At 50.0% G+C, this 21,286-nt stretch overlaps 1 protein-coding gene across 4 annotated transcripts in view; it reads right to left on the bottom strand.

Annotated features, from left to right (window-relative positions):
* Positions 1–21,286, bottom strand: part of LOC116876547 (mitotic spindle assembly checkpoint protein MAD1-like) — a 190,673-nt gene that overhangs the window by 139,559 nt on the left and 29,828 nt on the right. For 2 of the 4 annotated variants that reach the window (XM_032872806.1, XM_032872807.1), the window contains exon 2: positions 8,930–9,070. In XM_032872806.1, coding sequence (XP_032728697.1) covers positions 8,930–9,058 — 129 coding nt within the window. In that variant the 5' untranslated portion in view covers positions 9,059–9,070. Of the gene's footprint in view, positions 1–8,929; positions 9,071–14,741; positions 14,864–20,156; positions 20,373–21,286 lie in introns of those variants that run through there. The other 2 variants (XM_032872805.1, XM_032872804.1) reach the window with 2 other exon arrangements.

The following is a 21,286-nucleotide window of genomic DNA, read 5'->3' as shown; positions in this document are numbered from 1 at the left end:
TGGCTCAGTGGTTAAGCATCTGCCTTCAGCTCAGGTCATGATCCCAGGGTTCTGAGATCAAGACCCGCAACAGACTCCCTGCTCAGCGGGGAGTCTGCTTCTCCTTCTCCCTCTGCCTATTGCTCTGCCTACATGTGCTCTGTCAAATAAATAAAATCTTGGGAAAAAAAAAAAGAAGAAGAAGAAGAAGAAACCAGGAAGAAACAGAAGATCCAAACAAACCAGTAACAAGTAAGAAGGCTGAATTGGTAATAAAAAATCTCCCAACACAGAAAAGCCCAGGACCAGTTGGTTTCACCACTGAATTCTACCAAACATCTATTTATTTATTTATTTATTTTTATTTTTTTTAAGATTTTATTTATTTATTTGACAGATAGATATCACAGGTAGGCAGAGAGGCAGGCAGAGAGAGAGAGGAGGAAGCAGGCTCCCCACCGAGCAGAGAGCCCGATGCGGGGCTCAATCCCAGGACCCCAAGATCATGACCTGAGCTGAAGGCAGACGCTTAACCAACTGAGCCACCCAGGCACCCCTCTGCCAAACATTTAAAGAAGAATTATTACCAATTCTTCTCAAACTCCTCCAAAAAACCAGAGAGAAAGGATCACTTCCAAACTCATCTTATAAGGCCAGCATTAGCCTGATGCCAAAGTCAGGCAAAGATCTTACAAGAAAACCAAACCATAGTCCAGTATCCTGATGAACACAGACGCAAAAATCCTCAAGAAAGTACTAGAAAACCATTTTCCACAGCACATTAATGTGTACGCATGAGTGGCTCTATTGGTTGAACATCGGACTCTTGATTTTTGGCTCAGGTTGTGATCTCCTGGTCATGGAACTGAGAGCCCCAGGTCAGGCTCCGTGCTCAGCACAGAGTTTGCCAAGGATTCTCTCTCTCCCTCTCCCCCTGCCCCTCCCCTCCACATGTGTATGTTTTTAGTCCCAAATAAATAAAATTAAAAAAAAAAAAAAAAAGAGAGAGGGTCACACACCATGACTGAGTGGGATCTATCGCCAGGATGCAAGGATGCACAAATCTGGCAATGGGATGCCCCACATTAATGGGATGGAGGATAAACATCATATGATCATCTCAACAGATGCACAAACAGCACTTGATACAATTTAACATGCTTTAATGATAAAAATCAATTAGATACCAATGCACAGTGCTTCACCATAATAAAGATCACACAGGACAAGCCCACAGCTCACGTCATACTCAGCAATGAGAAGCTAGTGATCTCCCCCTGAGGTCAGGAACAAGACAAGGATGCCCTCTCTCCACTCCTATTTAACATGGTACTAGAAGTCCTAGCCAGAGCAATCAGATAAGAAAAAGAAGTAAGAGACATCCAATTCTGCAGATTAGTAAAAGTGTCCCTGCAGGTGACATGATCTAACGTGTAGCAAACAAGACTCCACCAGAAATCCATTAGAACTCACCAGTGAATTCAGTAGAGTTGTAGGATACAGAATTGACATGCAAAAGTCAGGTGTGTTTCTATGCACTAACAATGAACAATTCAAAAAAGAAAACAATTCTATTGCAACAGCATTAAAAAACCAATAAAACACTTAGAAATAGATCTATGCAAGGAGGTGAAAGATCCGTAGACTGAAAGCTATGACACTGATGAAAGAAACAAAACGAGACACAGATAAATAAAAAGATATTCTTCATGCTTATGAATGGGAAGACATACTACTGTCAAAATGTCCAATTTTATCCAAAGCAAAGTATAGATTCAGTGCAACCCCTACCAAAATTTTTTCACAGGAACAGAAAAATGAATTCTAAATTTTCTATAGAACCGCAAAAAGACTCTGAGTAGCTACAGAAATCTTGAGTAAGGAGAACAAAGCTGGAGGCATCACACTTCCTGATTTCAAACTACCATAAAACGGTTGTAATCTAACCAGCATAACAATCTAAGAACAGACACACACACAAATGGGACAGAACACAGAGCCCAGAAGTAAACCCATGCATATATGCTCAACTAGCACTTGACAAAGGTGCCAACGATTTGCAACAGGGAAAGAACAGGCTCTCAAGGGACCGTGTTAAGAAAACTGGACATCCACATGGAAAACAACGGTAATGGACCCCCAATCTCACACCACACACATAAAATCAACACAGAACAAAGACTTGCAACCAGAAAAATCCTAGAAGAAAACAGGAAGAGCTCATTGACGTTCACCTTGGTGACTGACTTCTTTTAATCTGACGCCTAAAGCACAGGCAACGAAAGCGAAAATAAACTAGTGGGACTACACCCAATTCAAAAGCCAGTGCACAGCACAGGAAACCATCAGCAAAATTCAAGGCAATGGGAGAAAATACAGAACGGGAGGAGATATTTGCAAACCATCTATCGGATGAAGGGTTAACATGTAAGGAACTTGTGCAATCTGAGAGCAAAAAAAAACAAACACCCAACTAAAAGTGGGAAAACAATCAACATAGAAACTTTCCTAGAGGATAGAGACAGCCAACGGGCACATGAGAAGGTGCTCAGCAGCCCTCACCATCAGGGAAACTCACGTGAGGACCACGGTGGGGTCTCACCTCATGCCCGTTCGTGCGGGGATCCCCAACCAGACCCCGGCGCTGAAGGGGATGTACAGTGGCGCGGCCGCCACGGGAAACAGTACAGAGGCTTTTCCAAAGATTAAAAATAGAAATATGACCCATGTGATCCAGTACTCCAACTGCTGGAAGCACGTCCACAGGAAGTAAAGTCACTCCCGCAAATCAGTGCCTGCACTCCGGGTTCCTGACGGGACTGGTCGCAGCAGCCGAGACCCAGGGGCAGGCACAACGCCGGCCAGTGGCCGACAGACGAGGAAGCAAAGAGGCCGTAGCCCCCGCCATCTGTGACAAGATGAACGAACCTGGAGGACATCACACTAAGTGAAAAATACTTAAATCAGAACCAGAAAGAAAAACACTATGAAACCTCACATGCAGAATCTGAAAACGCTGAACTCACAGAAACTAAGAGAAACGACTGCCAGGGGCAGGGGTGGGCGGGCCGGGGAGGTGTGGGCGCATGCGTGCACCCTGCCAGGTGGGAGGCGAACAACACCTGGAGACCTCGAGCACAGCCCGGTGACAGGATCAGAGCATTACACTGCCCCACGTGCCTGAAATGTGCTGACAGCAGATCTTCAATATTCTTGCTACAGGAAAAAACCAGCTGGGCTAGGCCAGATGATGCAGGGGTGACCGGCTGGACTGTGGTGGTCACTGCACCATGGGCACGGACACCCAAACATCACACTGTACCGCTGGATGAATGCAATCTGTATCCGCCACTCCCGCCTCAGGGCAGGTGGGGTGCCGGTCTGCCAAGTCCAGTGTCTGCCCTTCCCCAGGGGTCCAATAGGGCCAGTCCCCAACCCCGGAGGCCAGGGCTCTGCTGATGTGTCCACACAGAGCCTGCCACCAGCCCTACTCCCCCACCTCCTCCCTTGGTCCTGAGCATAAGAGCCCAAGCCTCCACCCAACACCTGTCTCCCGTGGGTCTCCCTGCCCATGCACTCGGAGAGCACTCCCCATAGAGCGGTCCCCGAGCCTGGCTTGTCTCAATGACCCCTTCTCATCTCCCTTTGTCCATCACACAGTGACTACCTTTCAATGCTGTCTACAGATTTTTCACTGTTTTTTGTGTTTTTTTCACAGGATAGTGACCCCAAGTTCTTCGTGCAAGGACAGCAAGTGGCTACTTTCCTAAGTAGGGAAAGTGGGCCCTAGACCTGTTGAACTACCCGGGGCTCCTCCAGAGGCCAAACCAGCCCCGGCCAGGGCAAAAGGACCCGAGCACCGTCATCGGGCTCTCACGAGAATCACTGGAAATTGGGATTTTCCGCATACCTTCATGAAGCCAGTAGCACCATAATCTGTTTTAATTAAATCAGAAAAACAAATCAGGCCGATATGTGGAATCAGGGTGGCGTGAGCTGCATATTTATAGCTCTGTCGACACAGGAAGGTTCGTGACATAGGCTACGAACTTCTGCAGCCGCTTTATTAAGTGGAATAAACAAAATCCATGCAAAACGGCACAAACTTCACCAGAGACACGCTACTGGGATTCTCCCAATCTCAACACTTCCAGCTTGTTCCACTGAAACGTGTCTGCCGGACTCAAAACGTGCTCCACATCAGAACAACCTGATTAAGTTGAAGGAGCGAAAGGCAGCAGCAGCTCGCAAGGAGCAAGGAAGCTTGTCAAACTCCCAGTACCCCCACCTTCCCCGCTAGTGAACAGAGGGTCCCCTGGAGCAGCTCCCTCTGTGCCTGCCCGAGGGCACCTGCCAAGCTGGCTTAGCCCCCCCACCCCACCATGGTGGCTTCACACAAGCAGCAGCATGCCGGGAGTCCCAGGAAGAGTGGGGCTGGAACGGGCATCCTGTAACTACAGCCGGCACCCAAATCCAGGCCTCCTGCCTGTTTTGTCAATAAAGTTTTATGGGCACACACCCATGCCCATGCCTACGCCCCACCATTCACAGAGGGCCCAAAGCTGCTTTCAGCAGCCACACACAGCTGAGCATGTGGCTGCAGAGCCCACAGAACGTAGTGTCTGGTCCTTTATGGGCAAGGCCAACCTACCAACCCAAGTGAGAAGACATAGGAGCTTGGGGTGAGGGACGGGGATGGGTTGAGGGAAGCCATGGCAGAGAATGGGAGGAGGGGAGGGGAAGACATACAGGGCAGCCATGAAGGCAGAACACAAAACAAGGAAGGAAACGAAAGGAAGCAGCAGCAGGTGTCGGGGTGGGGAACAGAGAGATGCACACATCCCGCACCTATCACGCATACCCGACTTCCAGCACGGTCATGTTCTCCCCCTCTGTCCCCCTGGACCCTGCCTTCTAGACAGGCAATCCATCAGGCAGGCGGTAAGCTGCGGAGAGTTAATCCACCTCAGTAATCAGACCCCGAGGGCTGTGGGGGTGTTCTCCCTGCATGCACTTCGTGGCTCCCCATGGCCCCTGAAGGCAACACTGGGGGCTTGCCAGTGAGCACCCGGAGCACCACTGCTGATCCAGGGCCCACATGTGTCCCCCAAGCGATAGGTACATCCATGCAGTGACAGAGGTCTTGCCTAAGAGACACCAAGGAACCTTAACAACCAGGTTCTACGAAGTGACGTAACTTATCACTGTGTGTCCGTATGTAATGCTCAACTAATACACTTCTGACAGGCCTTTCGGGGCAGTGTTGAAAGCTCTTGAGTTCCTAGTACATAAAACATCGCTGCTTAATAACCAAGAACAGGAAACTCTGCCCCAAGCCCTGGAGAGCAGCACCCCGTGGCCTGCAGGGCCCGGGGTCAGCACATGGCCTAGGTGACCCAGAGAGTAGGTTCCAAGCCGGGGTGCCCGCACCTGCTCCTGGCACCAGCGTGCTGCCCCTGCTCCACTCGCTGAGCCATGGGTCTCTCCCAGGGCTGGCTGCCCACTGAGGGTCAGGAAGCAGGCAGAGCCGAGGCCACAGCCCCTCTGCCACCTCCAAGGACCCGGGGCCTCAGCAGAGAGGGGCTGGGGGCTCCTGTCTAGAGCGCAGCCCCACAGCAGAGAGAAGGGGTAAAATAGGCTTCAGAGACCCTGGCTTCAGAGCTGCCCTGCAGTAGACGGTCTGGACCCCAAGCGGGTGTGGTGAGGACACGGGACCCCATGGCAAGACCATGGCAGGCTGGGAGATGGGACGAGGGCAAGTAGGGCTGGGCCCCCCAGGCTGCCACAAAGACAGGGGCTCCATGAGCCTGTGTGGACAGAGTGACCCCACCTGCAGCCTCCCATGCCCACCCACTCTCCGTCCACCAATGGGGACACACGTCTGCAGGACTCAGCTCTGCCAGGCCCATGTCTGGGTTTTGGTGTCCCACCTAGAAGGCAGGCTCTACCACTGCCTCCTGGAGTCCACGAGGCTCCTGAACCTGAGAGACCCCAACTCACAGCCCACGGCCACTACCCCATTCCTTCTGTCCCAGCCATTGGCTCCCAAGGAAGCTGTGCATCAAAGCCCCTGTTTGCTGACTCATGTTGGGGGCGGGGGGACTGCATCCCTAGCCTAAGCCTGGTCCCCCGCCTGGCCAGAACCAAGCACACCAAAATGCCTCCAGAGGTTCTCCTCCGCCCGCTGTGGAGAGAGGGTCTGCACAGTGGCTGGGGATGGGCCCACCTTCAGGGAGGTTGCGGGGATAGGATGCCCACCCATTCAGAGACAGAAGCTCGTCATAGACGGTGATGGCGGGAGGGGCAGAGCTGCCCCACAGCGCTCCCACCTCTCACTGCTGGCGTTACTGGGCAGGCTGATCTTGGTGCCGCTGCTCTGGACACAGCGGGCACGGTCACCTTCACATCCACTTCATCCCTGAGCTCGCCCAACTCTTTCCTGAACCTGGGACCCACCGCCAACCCCCTCTGAATCCCCCCTTTTTTTTTTTCACTGCAAAGGGCTTAGTTCTTAAAGTTGGGCCTCCTTCTCCCTGACTCAGACCTCCTCCTGGATGGTGCTCGGGGGCAGCAGCCTCCCACAGGGGAAGCGGGTAGTCCCGGTGCTGCAGGAGAGCCAGCGTGGTGCCGGGAAGAGAGAAGGTATGGACAGAACCTGGGCCATTCCCTCTAAGGGCTGCACACCCTCCAAGATGCTGACAGAGCCACCCCCGGGCCCACGTGAGACCCCTTTGCGGGGCAGCCTGATGACCTTGCGGGGCCCGTGGAGGGAGCCTGATCTCTGTGCCCCTGCCAGGACCGAGGCTGTGATGCCCGGGAACAAGAAGGACTTTGTGCTTTCCCACCTTTTCTACCTGTCTACCATGTTCTCCTCGTCCTCCACTGACCACAGAGAGGGGCCGTCTATGTCCATGCTACCTGGAGCACTTCTGTGACATCATCGAGTGGGGCTGCCCCTGCTCGGGCTGCCGGAGAACTAGCCAGACTAGCCCAGACAGCATGGGACAGCGTGAGCAAAGTGGGCTCTCTGCGAGGATGACGGACGTCCCCACAAGTGGATGAGCCAGAGCTTCTCGCAGGCCCCTCCCATGCACGCTGCATCCTGATCCCGCACACAACCCCAAGAGCAGAGGCGCCTCGGCTCCAGCAGCCGCCAGCAAAGAACTGAGCTCATCAGGCACACGGTCCTCCGGCAGAATGAGCTCTGTGGATCGCACATGTGGCAGGCCTTGCCATGGGGTCCCTTGTCCTCACTGCACCCCCACACCGCCCCCAGGACGTGTGTCGGATAGCCGCCTGTCAGCCTCCTGGGGAGGACACCCTGCTTCCAGCACAGATGACGAGAGAGGGGCTCAGCAATGACAGTGGGAACAGAGGCTGAGGAAACACTGCCTGTCCCCACCCAAGGCCTGGACACAGGAGCAGGACCCGTGGCTTTGTCTGCTGCCACCTGGTGGGGGCTGGGAGGCGCACAGCTCTCGACACGGGTAGACCCAGGCCTCTGAGCAGGATGGGACTGTTCCAGGTCCAACTCCGGGGATGCGCTGACCCAACCACGGCCTCCACACTCCAAAGGCTGGGGTCTGTTTGGGGGGCAGGGGGAAGTGCCTGCTGATCACTAATACCTGAGTAAGCTTCACTTCACCTGCTTGCTGATGCTCCAGAAAGGCCAGGGGACAGTAACCGGTGGGCCCAACTCAGGAACACCTGGCTGCCAGTCTCCCTATGCTCGGTCCACCCTGCAGGCAGCAACCTGGGCCCGGTGTGGGGGGGGGTGCTCCTGTGGAGGCTAACAGAGCCTGTTGTAGATGACAGGGTGTGGAGGGCACGTGGAGAAGGACCAGACAGGATGCTTTGCTGGGAGGACCAGGGCCTCTGTTCTAGCAGGCAGGACAGCGAGCAGAGCCAGTGAATGGGCTCTGAGGCTGCGTCTCAGGGTCAGCACCCAGCCTCAAAGACAGGGGATCCCAGGAAGCCGGAGTTATGCACTGGGGAGTCTCTTTCCCAATGCAGATCTGGGTCACTGGGGCCTGGGAGAAGGGCAGGAAGTCAACAAGGGGCTCGCCTGCTTCTGGAGGGGCCCAGCCGTGCCCACATCCAGAAGCAAAGACGACAGTGACCAGGACAGAGAGGAACAGACCGTGGTGGTGGTGACGCTGGCCGAGCCTGGGCATCCTCCACGTGTCTGGACTCGCCCAGGACTCCAGAGGTGGGTGGATGGGAAGGCTGGGTGATGCCCTACTCCACTGCTGACCACAGTTAAGGGGGAGGAGAGAGTTAGGGACCTTCTCTTCTGAGACTGGGCCAGTCCTGAGCAAGGAGGCAGGACTCCAGGAGGGGAAGACTAGGAGGCGAGTGGGGCCCATGGCAGGGAGCTGAGACAAAGCCGGTGCCCATCTGTCCGCCAAAGCCTCTGCTAAAAGCCGTTGGTGGGAGGGGCGAGCCCATGTTGGAAGCCTCAGGGCCGGGGGCCGGATGTGCAGGCCCAGCGAGCTAAGACGGGGTGACCACGCCGGTCAGTGACAGCCCCTCCTCACCCGACATACACAAAACTCAAACAGATGGCACCGGAGGTACCAGATCTGTCAGCCTCGTAATTAACTGATTAGGGCGCACAGGGCGCACACAGACAGGAGGAATCTCTCAATGAAAAAAATGCCAGGGACGACTGAAGGTGTCAGGGAGCCTTCCCTGCAAATCTCTCTTCATTAATGTTTCATGTGGAGCCAAATGTGTCATAATAAAATGGCTATTAATGCACTTATATTTATGATGACTCCCTCAGCACGGCTGGAGCTAACCTTTCCAATCAGAACTGAAGGTCTGTTTGTGACACTGTACCAGCAGCGGTCCCCTGGTGGGCCACCCTCTCCCAGGCCACCAGGTCGCAAGCGGGGCCGGCATGCGGGAGCCAGTCGGGTGGCTGGCCCTGCGCCCACCACACACTCACCTCCATCTCCGAGTTGTGCGCGTGCACCTTCTGCACCATGTCCTCGGCCTCACGCATGCGACGCGTCAGCTGGGGTGAGTACTCGGCTGCAGTCAGCTCGCTGTCGTAGGAACCCAGGATGGCGCGCATGCCGTCCCGCTCCTGTGGGCACAGAGGGCAGGGGGTCAGGATCCTCGAGAAGTTCAGGACTGTTTAGATTCGCAATGGCCTGACAGAGCCCAGCCAGGCCACCATAGGGCCCCCAGTTGCTCCAAACCAGCAGCCTGGGTGTGACCAGGGTCCAGCCGTGATCCAGGTACTCCCCACAATGGCCTGGCCTTGAGCTGCAGGTGAGTGGAGACCTGGGAGGCCAGAGACCCCTCCCTGAGCCTGCTGACGCCCCCAGCTGTGCAGAAGCCCTCTACTCCATTCCAGCAGGCACACCCAGGTTTCATAGTGGGAGGACCAAGCCACAGAGCAGCGTGCCCAGTGGGGCCCTGCAAGAACACCTGCTGAGGCTGTGTGTGCGCCAGAGTCGGGGCCCTGGGAGAGGTGCATGGCTTCTCCCACCCACAACTGCAAGATGCCTTCCCCAGGTGTTGACGGAGGGAGACAAGCTTCTGGAGGCCAACCAAGAAAGGCAGCAGGGACCTAAGGTCCCTGGGTGCAGCAACCGAGAGGGTCTGGAGGGCCTGCACAAAGGGCGCCCATGCCAGGAGAGGAGCTGCTGTCTCCCCTGTGAGCTGCCCACCACCCTTTCTCACTCCCTATGGGCCTGGATTCTTCCTCAGCCTGAGCTGGGGATAGGCACCCCATTTGTCTCCGTGCTGTCACCTGGGAAGCCCACGTGGAGAAAATCAAGTCATCGTGCAGAAGCCCAGGTGCTCTGAGCATGCTTCTCATACCCTCGTGCATGCGAACATCCTGGGGGGTGGGGGGAGGTCAGCTTAGTCTCCACAGGTCTGGTGGGGCCTGAGAGTCAGTTCTACAAACAGGCGCCCAGAGAGGCTGATGCTGCAGAATGCAGGACACAGAGCTCCGTGGCCTCTGCCTGGGGTTGGTTTGTCCCAGCTCTACTGGGCCAGCTGGGCACCCGAGGCCCGAGCACTCACCCCTATCCTCAGTTCCCAGACTAGTGGGGTAAGCTGCCGGTCTCAAAGGGCGGGTGGGAGGATCGATGCCGTCACAGACGCTGCATCTGCGCACTGCCCTATAAGTGAGGCCCAGTGATCTCATCCATGCTGGCAAACAGACTTCCATGGGTTCACAGGCATGTCCCGCGCCAGCCGTGGCACTGCCTCGGTCCCTCGAGGCCCCAGCCCCTCCCATCCGGACACGCTACCCGGACAGCCGGTACCAGCCCAGGCTCAAAGGCGCATTCATGGACCGGCAACAGCCCCTGACTTAGCGTCCTCTTGGTGGGAGAGGCCCTCCTTCTTGGGTAGGACTGGAGGAGGGGCAGAGCTCACAAGCCTCACGCCCGCTCATCACTCCAGCGTGGACTCCACAATTAGCCGATGACAAGAAATTCAATAAGTGAGAAATTAAAGTTACAAATCCACCTGGCACTGGTCGCACATCTGTGGGAAATCTGTTTCCAAAGGAAGGTTTATGGAGCATCCTCATTTCATTGGAACGCTCTATCTTGGTATTGACTTTTTCAGTTGGAGCTACCAGAGCGCCGCTGGCCCAGAGGGCGGGGGGCGGTGTGGGGGGCTTCCCTTCAAGAACAAGCTGCAGTCATCTCCTCCGCTGACCCCCTCCACCCCCCAACACTGCCCTTCCGCAAGAGGCTCTTCTATCACGTCCCCAGGGGAGCCGAGGATGGAAGGAGGAGTGCGTGAACTAGCAGATTCGTTGTCTGTCGTACCTGTTCAAGATATTGTTTTGTCATTACTAGTAAAGGACCAAGAAATATGCCGGTTTGATTTGATAATGACTTTTTAATGAGTGATTCCACTTGTGGTGAAGTTTGCTTCGTTTCCACTTGAGCAAATGCGGGTGATTAATCCCTGAACAAACACATCCGGTCAGGGCCGTGGAAGCCGTGGAGACGCGCCCGGGTACAAACTGAGAGATCGCTGCCGCCAAGCCCTGCGAAGGCTGCACATCCACCTCCCCCCGCCCCACCCCAGGCCCCAGCGTGTGCTGGGTGTGTGAGCAAACCAGCCAGCAGCTGCAGGCACGACCATGTCTGGCTCACAGGGGCAGAGGCTCTGCCTCCTCTGGTGCTGCTGAGCCACGGCAGGGACAGAGCCCAGAGGTGACATGCTACTCTCACAGCTGGCAAGGTGGCCCTGACCAGTGTCCGGATGAGCTGCGACTCCCAGGTTCCTGAAGAACAGGCCCGTCCTACTCCGTGCACTCCCCTGCACCAAAATACCCCAGCCCATGGTCCTAAGGAATGTGGTCTCTCACACGTGCGCCCCCCTCTCATGTAAATGGACCCTAAGCCCCCCCCGCCCCCACCGCTCTCCTCCTGAGTCCAGAGGGAGTGGGCAGCCCTGGAGTCCGGGGCAGGAGCTCCCTGGGGTGGAATGGAATTAGTACCCCACGTAGGGGAGAAGCAAAAAATGTGGTGCCTGAACAGGAGGGAAGATCAGAGAACCAGAACCGAAAAGTCAGTCTCCCCAGTGGGCAATCTTTAGAACGAAACAGACGGTGGCACACGCTCATAGGCACACCAGCACCGCCTGTGGGCGGACAACCACACGGCAGCTCAAGGCCGCAGGTGCGTGTAGGCACGTGACAGGAGGGAACAGAGATCCTGGCTAGAAAAGCAGACCCTCACTCCAAGCGTCAAACCAGTTCCAAAGACAAAGTTCTAAGGATCGTAAGGTCATAGTAAAATGAAATAAAAATAAAACTAGATCACAGAGCAGAGCACAACTGAAAACAGAACCGCAAACACAAGAACGAGGAGGATGAAACCCACAGCATCAGGTAATAGAACCACCAGAAGCGGAAGAAAAGGTTCACAGGGTGTGTTTCAAACAATAAAGGGATTTACCGTATCAGCAAGAAACAATAAGTTTAGAACAAAGACAAAAAGCAGACTAAATGAAGCTCAACAAGGTGAACAAACAATCAAACACTTAAGTAGGTAACACAGCAATGGGGGCTGTGGCTAAAGAGACACTCGGGGCTACAGAAGAGAACATGAAGGGACAAGCCGGACAGATGGGAGCCAGCTGCCGAGGGCCCCGGCAGAACAGGGGAGGGCAGGGTTTCCATCAACATTTGGGAGGAAGGGCAGGAAGGACAGGAGGGTAACCACCCAGCTCAAGTAACTTCCAGAAGTGACCACGAGCCCCAGCCTCAGCTGCAGCAGCCCGCAGCCCGTCCAGAGCAGGAGAGCCTGGCCGAGGCCCCAAAAGCCTGTCACGGGGAGGGTGGGAAAATGCTGCGGCAACAGGGCGGCTGGGGTAGAGGAAGCAACAGCTTCCCCAGAGGAGGCCACGCAGGACGGATCCCAGGACGCAGGCAACCGTGACTGCGTGAGGTCACCAGGTGCCCAGACTCTCCGGGTGGGACAGGGCGCATGAACGCAGCTCCTGGCCCGCCAACGAGGAAGGCGCAGCGGCGACACTAGACACTTAAATAGCTGAGACGCTGAGGCCACGGAGGAGGTGGGGAAGGAGTGGCACGCGCACGGGACAGGGCACAGGCGCACGCGCATGCGCACACACTCTCCGGAAGCTCAGCCAGACCCCTGGCCGCCTTCATATGGGTGAACAGGGCAAGGCAGGTAGAGGTGTGCTGCTCACTGTGCACCTGTTCATAACTTCTCAACTTTGTGATGTGGAGGTACCAGCCAGCGACGTACAAATCAGAAACAGAAATTCAGGAAACAAAGAACTAATATAAAATATAATAAAAGCCTTTAAGGGAGGCCTGGGGCCTTAAATTGTTCCAACAGGGATAAAGATATCATTAAGCACCTGCTACGTTAAATACGCCCGGGAACCTCTAAAAGAGGAGACATGGAGAAAAATATGAGAGAGAAAAACGATGCAAGAAAAAATTCAGCAGGAAGTCTATAACTTTAGTGTCTGCATTAGCAACCCTGAAAACTAATGAGCCAACCCATCAACACAAAAATAAGAGAAAGGATAAAACAACACAGGAACAGAGTGGAAGGATGAAAACGGGCATAGAAGAGGCAGAGGAAACAAAGACACAGCATGTGGCAATAGCCACTTCCCAAACTGAAATTAAGAGAGAGAGAAATAAAGAGAAAAGCAGAGCATCTCAGAATAAGGGGCAGTTACGAAAGGGGTAGGAGCTGCACTGAGACGCCAGTGGCCGAGCAAAGACTTCGCCATCAGGGGAGATCTTTCAAACCTCAGATCCAGCGAGCTCAGAGAACCTCAAGCAAGATCAATACCACAGAATCTACACTCTGGCACCTCCTGTGCAAACTTCAGGAAACCAAAGACAGAGAAACCCCAACAGAGTGAGGCGGCACGTGAGTACAAGAGGGAGTGAAAACGTCCAAGCGCTGAGAGGAAAATGCTGGGTGAAACAGAAGAGGAAATACAGACATCCTCAAACGGAAACAGCACGTGGGAGCATTCTCCGGAGAGGAGCAGTCGGTAGCAGTCAGAAGCTTGATCTACAGAAAGAAAGCGCGAGCTTCAGGGAAGGGGCTAGTGACGCCAAACCAGTGTCTCCCTTCTTCAGTCTGCACTGATCGCACAGAAAACGCTCACAGGGACGGGCCACCATGCCTCAGTGGGGAGGTGAGTCAGTGGTAGTGTGGCAAAAAGGGACAGAGGGAGGGCCTGGGGGTGCAGTGGAGTCAGGCTCCTGCACGCCCTGGGAAGAGGGACAGCGCTGCTTCAAAATGGGCTCTGACTGGGATACAACCGCACACTCAAGGACCACCGTGAGGACACATCACTTAAGAACTGTAATTCGTGAGTTAACAGAGAAAAAGAAAGAAATGGAGTCCTATAAGACGCTCCTGAAAACCAAACCAGGCAGATCAATAGGGAAGAATGAAAAAGAGCCAAGAACAAGTGTCCACACAGAAAATGGCAACAAACTTCACGGCTGCCGAACAACTGGATCAGTATCACTGTGAGTGACTGAGACACGCTAACTGAAAGATAAGTTCAACGCGGAGTAAAAAAAAGAAAGAAAGAAAAGGACCCAATTATATGTCTATAAAAAACCCACTTTACAAACACAGACATAAAAGTTAAGGGGTGGAGAAGGATACATTGCGCTAACCTCAATCAAAAGACAATGAAGCGGACGAAGTAAATTTATTAATCTCAGGCAAAGCAGACTTCAGGAAAAAGAAATATCTATCAGAGATAAGAGGGGCATGCCATGGGGCGCATGGATGGCTCAGTGGGTTAAGCCTCTGCCTTCCACTCAGGTCATGATCTCAGGGTCCTGGGATCGAGCCCCACATGGGGCACTCTGCTCAGCAGGGAGCCTGCTTCCCCCTCTCTCTCTCTGCCTGCCTCTCTGCCTACTTGTGATCTCTGTCAAATAAATAAATAAAAATCTTAAAAAAAAAGAAAGAAAGAAAGAAAGAAAGAAAAGAAGAGGGGCATGTCATAATGATAAAGGGGTCAGTATTCCCAAAAAGACATACCAGTCCTAAACACACATGCACCTCACAAGAGAGGGTTGAAATCCGTGAAGCAAGACTGATAAAGCAGCAAGGAGAAACAGACGTATCTCCTAGTGTAGCTGGAGACTTCCACACCCTCTATCAGTAATTGACAGATCCAGCAGGCAGAAAATCAGTAAGGATATAGTTGCACCAAATAGCACCATCAATCAAAGGGATCTAATTGACATTGATAAAATACTTCACCCGCCACCAGCAGGACACACATTCTTCTCCGGCTCGCATAGAACATTCACCCGAGCCAGACCACGTTCTGGGCCATAAAACACACCTGGACACACTTAAAAGAATAGAAATCATACTGAGTAAGCTTTCAGAGCACTTTGGAATTAAAATGGAAGTCAATAACAGGAAGATAGCTGAAAAACCCCAAACTATTTAGAGATTAAACAACACTTCTAAAAAACACATGGGTCACAGAAGTCTTAAGAGAAACAGAACAGTATTTTTAACTAAATGAAATGAAACTTAACACAATATGCAGCAGGGTTTAGAGGGCACAGGCAGCACCAAATGCGTATTTTAGTTTAGGAAAGAAATTGAAATCAATCATCTAAGCTCCCATCTTAGAAAACTGAAGAAAGAAGAGCACTGTAAGCCTAAAGCAAAAGAAAAGAAGTAATAAAAATTAGAACGGAAATCAATGAAATTGGAAACAGGAAATCAATCGAGAGAAATCAACAAAACCAATGTCTAGCTGACTGACCGAGATTAAACAACAGGGAGAAGACAGAAAACACTAATATCAGATGTGAGAGAAGGTCATCACTACTAATCGCGGGGATATGAAGAAGAATAGAAGTATTATGAACAGACCCATGCCCAGAAGCTTGGTAACTTACATGAAATGGACCAATTCCTCGAAAGGCACAAACTACCACAATTTGCAAGAAGAGAAGGAGAAAATCTGAGTCGGCTTATATCTATTGAAAGAAGTTGAATTAATAATAACCTTCTTAAAAACAAGGCACCAGACTCAGATGGTTCCACTTGGGAATTCCACCAAATATTTAAGCATGAAATTGTACCAATTCCCTAAAATCTTTTGCAGAAAACAGAAGCAGTCATACATACATGTTTGTGTATAATACTATAATGGTCCACACATGACATGTACTTGCAAAACCCACAGACCCACACAAGAGCAGACCTTAAAGCACAGATGTTAGTTAGTGGTCCTGTGCCCAAACTAGTGCACTCAATCCTGACAGCCATGGCCACGGAACATGCGGGATGTTAGGTCAAATGGTGGGATGCAGGAAAGAATACAGGGGCTCTGTACCATCGCCTCCATTTTCCTATAAACCCAAAACTGTCCCAAAAGCAAAGTTTATTAATGAAAATATAATTCTAGATATAGTAGAATATTTATATCCCTTCTTAAAATAAAACAGAAAACAAAGACACCCACAAAGAGCTGGAGAGGAGACAGCGGGCAAGGGACTGGGCGCAGGAAGGAGGTGGCTTGCTCCTGTGCTCACTCGGTCCGAGTCAAAAGACACAAAAGTCCAGGCTCAATGGGGGCAGCTGCAAGGCACCGACCGAGAATTCCATACCCAACAAAAATATTCTTCAGAAGTCAAACTGTAAGGAACACATTTTCACACTGGGAAAAACTGAATTAATTGCTCAGCATCAGAGCCACACCGAAGGGCATTTTGCGAGCAGAAGAAAATGATCCCAAGGAAATGATCCCAGGTGGATGCCCAGGGATGCAGGTGGTAATGAAAAAAAATAAAAAGGGTGAGAAACATACATCTATATGAACATACAAGACAACAGTAACTAACTGGACTGCTACATGCAAAACAATGAAACTGGTCCACTTTCTTACAGCATATACAACACCCTCAACATGGATGAGAGGCCTAAATATGAAACTGGAAACCATTAAAATCCTAGAAGAGAACACAGGCATGGCCGTGGCAACATTTTACTAGATAAGTCTCCCGAGGCAGGGGAGAGAAAAGTAAAAATAAACTACTGAGACTTCATCAAAATAAAAAGCTTCCGCACAGCGAAGAAAACCATCAACAAAACTAAAAGGCAACCTACTGAATGGGGGAAGATATTTTCAAATCACATCTCTGATAAAGGGTTAGTATCCAAAATACAAAGAAGTTACAAAACTCAACACCCAAAAAACAAATAATCCAGTTGAAAAGGGGGCAGCAGATGTGAACAGACATTCTCCAAAGAGGTTAACCAGAGGGCCAGCAGCCACATGGGAAGAGGCTCGACATCACTCATCCTCAGGGACATGTGAGTCAAAACCACCAGGAGGTACCACTTCACACCTGTCACAGCGGCGAAAATCAACAACAGAAGCAACGACGGGTGTCAGCAAGGGTGTGGAGAGAAAGGATCCCCCATGCGATGTTGCTGGGGATGCAAGCTGGTGCAGCCACTCTGGAAACCGAATGGAGGTTCCTCAGAAAGTTAAAAATAGAACAATCTTATGATCTAAAAATTGCACTACTAGATATTTACCCAAAAAATATGAAATCACTAATTAGAAAAAATACATGCACCCCTGTGTTTATCGCAACATTATGCATAATAGCCAAACTATGGGAGCAGCCCAAGAGTCCACTGATCGATAAATGGAAAAAGAAGCTGTGATATATATATTCATTCTATACTGAGGAGTATTATTCAGCCAGGAAAAGAATGAAATCATGCCATTTGCAATGACATGGATGGTCCTGGAGAGTATAAGGCTAAGCGAAATAAGTCAGAGAAAGACAAATCTGTGATTTCACTCGTACGTGGAATTTAAGAAATAAATGAGCAAAAGAAAAAAAAGAGACAGACCAAAAAGCAGACTCTCAACTATAGAGAACACACCGATGGTCACTAGGTGGGGCGGAGACAGGTGGTGGGGACTAAGGGTGCGCTTGTGGAGATGAGCACTGGGTGTCGTATGGAAGCGATGACTTGGCTCTATTGTACACCTGACACTAAACATAATACAGTGTGGTAACTATCCTGGAATTCTCGTTTTAAAAAAATATAATGATGGTATGTTTTCAGCTACAGGTGTGTGTGTGTGTGTGTGTGTGTTGTGTAAAGTGCTCAACAAGAACAGTCTGTAAATGGACAAAAGCTCAATAGATACCGTGTTTTAAGGTCCTTTGAATCATCTAGAAGAGAAAGAAGTATTTATTTTTTATGAGACTTTGAAAGTCTGCTGTAATCACCATAACAGGCACTAAAAAATTGCATTAAAGCATAACGACAAGATGATGAGGGGGAAATGGTTAGTCTATAACAAAGTATTAAAAACAAACAAAAAAGAACATGAGCAAAAGGCAGGTAGTGAGGTGGTTAGTCTAATAGCACGTTTATCCAGCGCCTGGGTGGCGCTGTCAGGCGAGCCTCCCGACTCTCGATTTTGGCTCAGGTTGTGCTTTCAGGGTTGAGAGATCGAGCCCTATGTGGGGCTCAGCACCCAGCGGGGCGTTTGCTTGGGATTCTCTCTCCCTCTGACCCTCCCTCTGCCCCCACTCACTTGCCCAAGTGCACTCTCTCTCTAAAATAAATAATTCTTTGAAAAAAAAAAGGGAAATTAATTACTAATTGCAACTAAATTAAATATTTCAATTTTAAAAAAACAAAGATTTTCAGACTGTATAAAACTACAAAATCTATCTCTAACCTGTGTAGGAGCGACATCATAATAAAATAATGAGGAAACAATCATAACAAAACTTGAGAAAGTAAAAGGCACAAAGGCTATATTAAAAGGAAGCTGATAACATCTGTATTAATATCACACAAAGGAGATTCAAAGATCAAAAGAAATTATAAAGTCTATTTCATGATAATAAAAGGCTAAATGGACCAGGAAGATAATTATTTTCAGTCTATATGGGCCTAATAAAGATATGCTGCCATAATTGACAAAATTAAAGGGAGAAATAGGCAAACTTACAGTGAAGCTGGGAAATTCCAATGGTGGTCTCTCAGGATTGAAAAAAAAGGGAGAAACATCACTGAGGACATGGAAAATCTTACAGTATGATTAACAACTGATATGCAGAGACTTAAAAGACACCGCATTCAACAACACAGACCGCACGTGATTCTGATGGGTGCATGGACCATTTACAAACATCGGCTCCCTAGGGGATCATACAACACATCCCAGAGTGTGGTCTTTAACACAATGAAACTAAGCTATAAATAAATAATTTGGTGATCACAAAATGTTGGAAATTAAATCTACTTCTAAATAACCTTGTAGTCAAAATAAAAATCACACTAAACTGGTATTTTGAAATGAATGATAAGAAAAATATAACGTATCTTAACTACAGCATGCATCTATGTTTACAGCCTGAAAGGCACAAGAGGGAAAAAAACAATCATCAAGTAGCTCAAAAGTTAGAACAACAAATTAAAAAGGAAAAGGGAAAAGTATACAAATAGAAGTTAATGAGGCAGAATACATGTGGTACAGAATCAAGAACGCCAGAAGCCAGTTCATTCAAGTGAGCAGTAAGACCGACAAACTCTTTGTGAGACAGTTCGAGAGAGCAAGCACTTACACAACCAAACAGCCAGACTGAAAAAGAAGACACAGCTGCAGGTCATCAAGATGAATGATCATCCATAAAGAAAATCCAAACGACTTTGAACTTACTAAAAGAAATCAAAGCCCCAATTTAAAATCTTCCCAACAAGAAAATCCCACAGGCACAGATCTCTTCACTAGTGAAATCTACCCAACCCTTAAAGAAGATATACCCTGATCTCACAAACGCCATCACAGAGAAGAGAAAAAAAGAATCCCTGACTCATTTTATCAAGCCAGAAAAATCTATGACATCAAAACCTGATAAGGAATTTGGAAGAAATGAGAATTAGTTGTCAAAATCTCATAAACACAGAGGCAAAAATCCCTATCTGACTTACTAGCAAATCAAACTAGGCATTACTCAGGAAGGAAAACCATACATAGGTTTGCTTATTCCTGAAATGCCAGCTCGGTTTAACATTTGAAAATCAATTAATTTGATTTTCCACATTAACGGAGTAAAGAAAAATCATATGATCATCACAGTACATGCAGAAAAAGCATTTGATAAAAATTCAACATCTATTCATGGTGAAGACAATAAACAAAAATGCTCTTAGTAAATGAGAACTGTAAGGGAATTTCACCACAGTCTGCAACAGGGAAAAGTGTGAACATATTTCCTTCTGACACACCTGTTACCAAAGCACTTCTGTTTGAAACAGTACTGGAGATCCTGAGCAGCAGCAGGAGGGGAGAATGGCCATAAAGGTACAAGGAAGTAAAAACTATTATGAGTAGATGACACACTGTGAACACAGAAAATCCAATGGAATCCACAAATAGCTTATTAAAAAAAAGTTTAGAATGTTGCTGGATCAAACTCAATAATCAAAGTTTAATTATATTTCTCTGTGCCAGCAAAAAATTGTTAGAAAAATAAACTTTAGAGAAGATGCCATTTATAATAACACACAAAACAAAAACACACAAAAAACAAATCTACGAGAGGTCTACTAGAAAGCCCTATAAAACACTGAGAGGAAAAAGAGATGACCTAAAAAGCACAGAAGCATACATACCATGTTCATGGATCAGATGCACCCTTACCAAGATGGTGCTACACCTCCAACAGAGATCTCAGCAGGCTTACTGACTTCTAAACCCCACATGAAAACATAAAGGGTCACCACCAGCCAAGGCAGCCAGGGAGGAAGGACTGGCTCTATCAGGTAACAGGGCTGAGCAGAGTCCCAGGGATGGAGGCAGTGTGGTCTGGGGAAAAAGAGAGAGAAACAGACTGGTGCATAGGGGGACCCTGGTTTTACCACATAAGCAGCTCAGTGGGGCGGTGAGAAAGGAAGCGTTTCATAAGTCAAGTTGACAGGACATAGTTGCAGGGGAGATGGGGGGAGCTCGCCATGACACAGTCAAGCTTTGTGCTCTGAGCCCTCAGGGTGGAAAGGCCAAGCGGAAAAGAAGATAATACTGACACATACATCAGTGACCATGGGGCAGGTGAGGGTTCCCTAGAGAGGACATGGGAAATGATAACCAACAAGGAATTTTCACACGATAAATTAGACTGCATTATAGTTTGGATCTTTTAAGTCGGAGAGAGTGAAAACCAGCTACAGGCAGAAGGCATCTGCGTGCAAACACCTGACTAAAGGCCAGCATGCAGAAAGCATGAGGAATTCTTACTGATCGTAAAGAGAACAGCAGATGAGAGAAAACTAGACAGTGGGTGTGCCGGGGGCCTCACTAGAGGGGCCTCCACCCGCCGGGAGGCACATGAAGAGGTGCCCGCCCCCGTCCACACCCTGGGAAATAAACGCAAACTGGAGACACAGGCAGACCCACCACCCACACTGACACGCAGCTGCCTAGCTGAACGCTCCAGTGAGAGCAGGCTCTGAGGCTACAGGAGTGCTCGCTCACTGCCAGCAGGTGTGCACCCCATCACACGCACAGAAGTGGACCCCTCCCGTGCCCCACGTCACGTGCCCGTGGCGGAGCAGCTCACTCCTGGGTGCTCAGGCACCAATTCAGATCTAAGTGCACCAAAAGACAAGTGGAGAACGTTCACACCAACACTGTTCACCCTCACCCAGAAGCGGAGAAACTCAAAATTATACACGAATGCGTGCATGAAAAAGCATAATGTGGTCCACTCAGAGAACAGAAAGAAGTAACTGCCCACAGAAACCTG

Source organism: Lontra canadensis, unplaced genomic scaffold, assembly GCF_010015895.1.
Source record: "Lontra canadensis isolate GAN:19392208 unplaced genomic scaffold, GSC_riverotter_1.0 scaffold45, whole genome shotgun sequence".
Classification (NCBI taxonomy): Eukaryota; Metazoa; Chordata; class Mammalia; order Carnivora; family Mustelidae; genus Lontra; species Lontra canadensis.
This window is presented reverse-complemented; position numbering and strand designations above follow the sequence as displayed.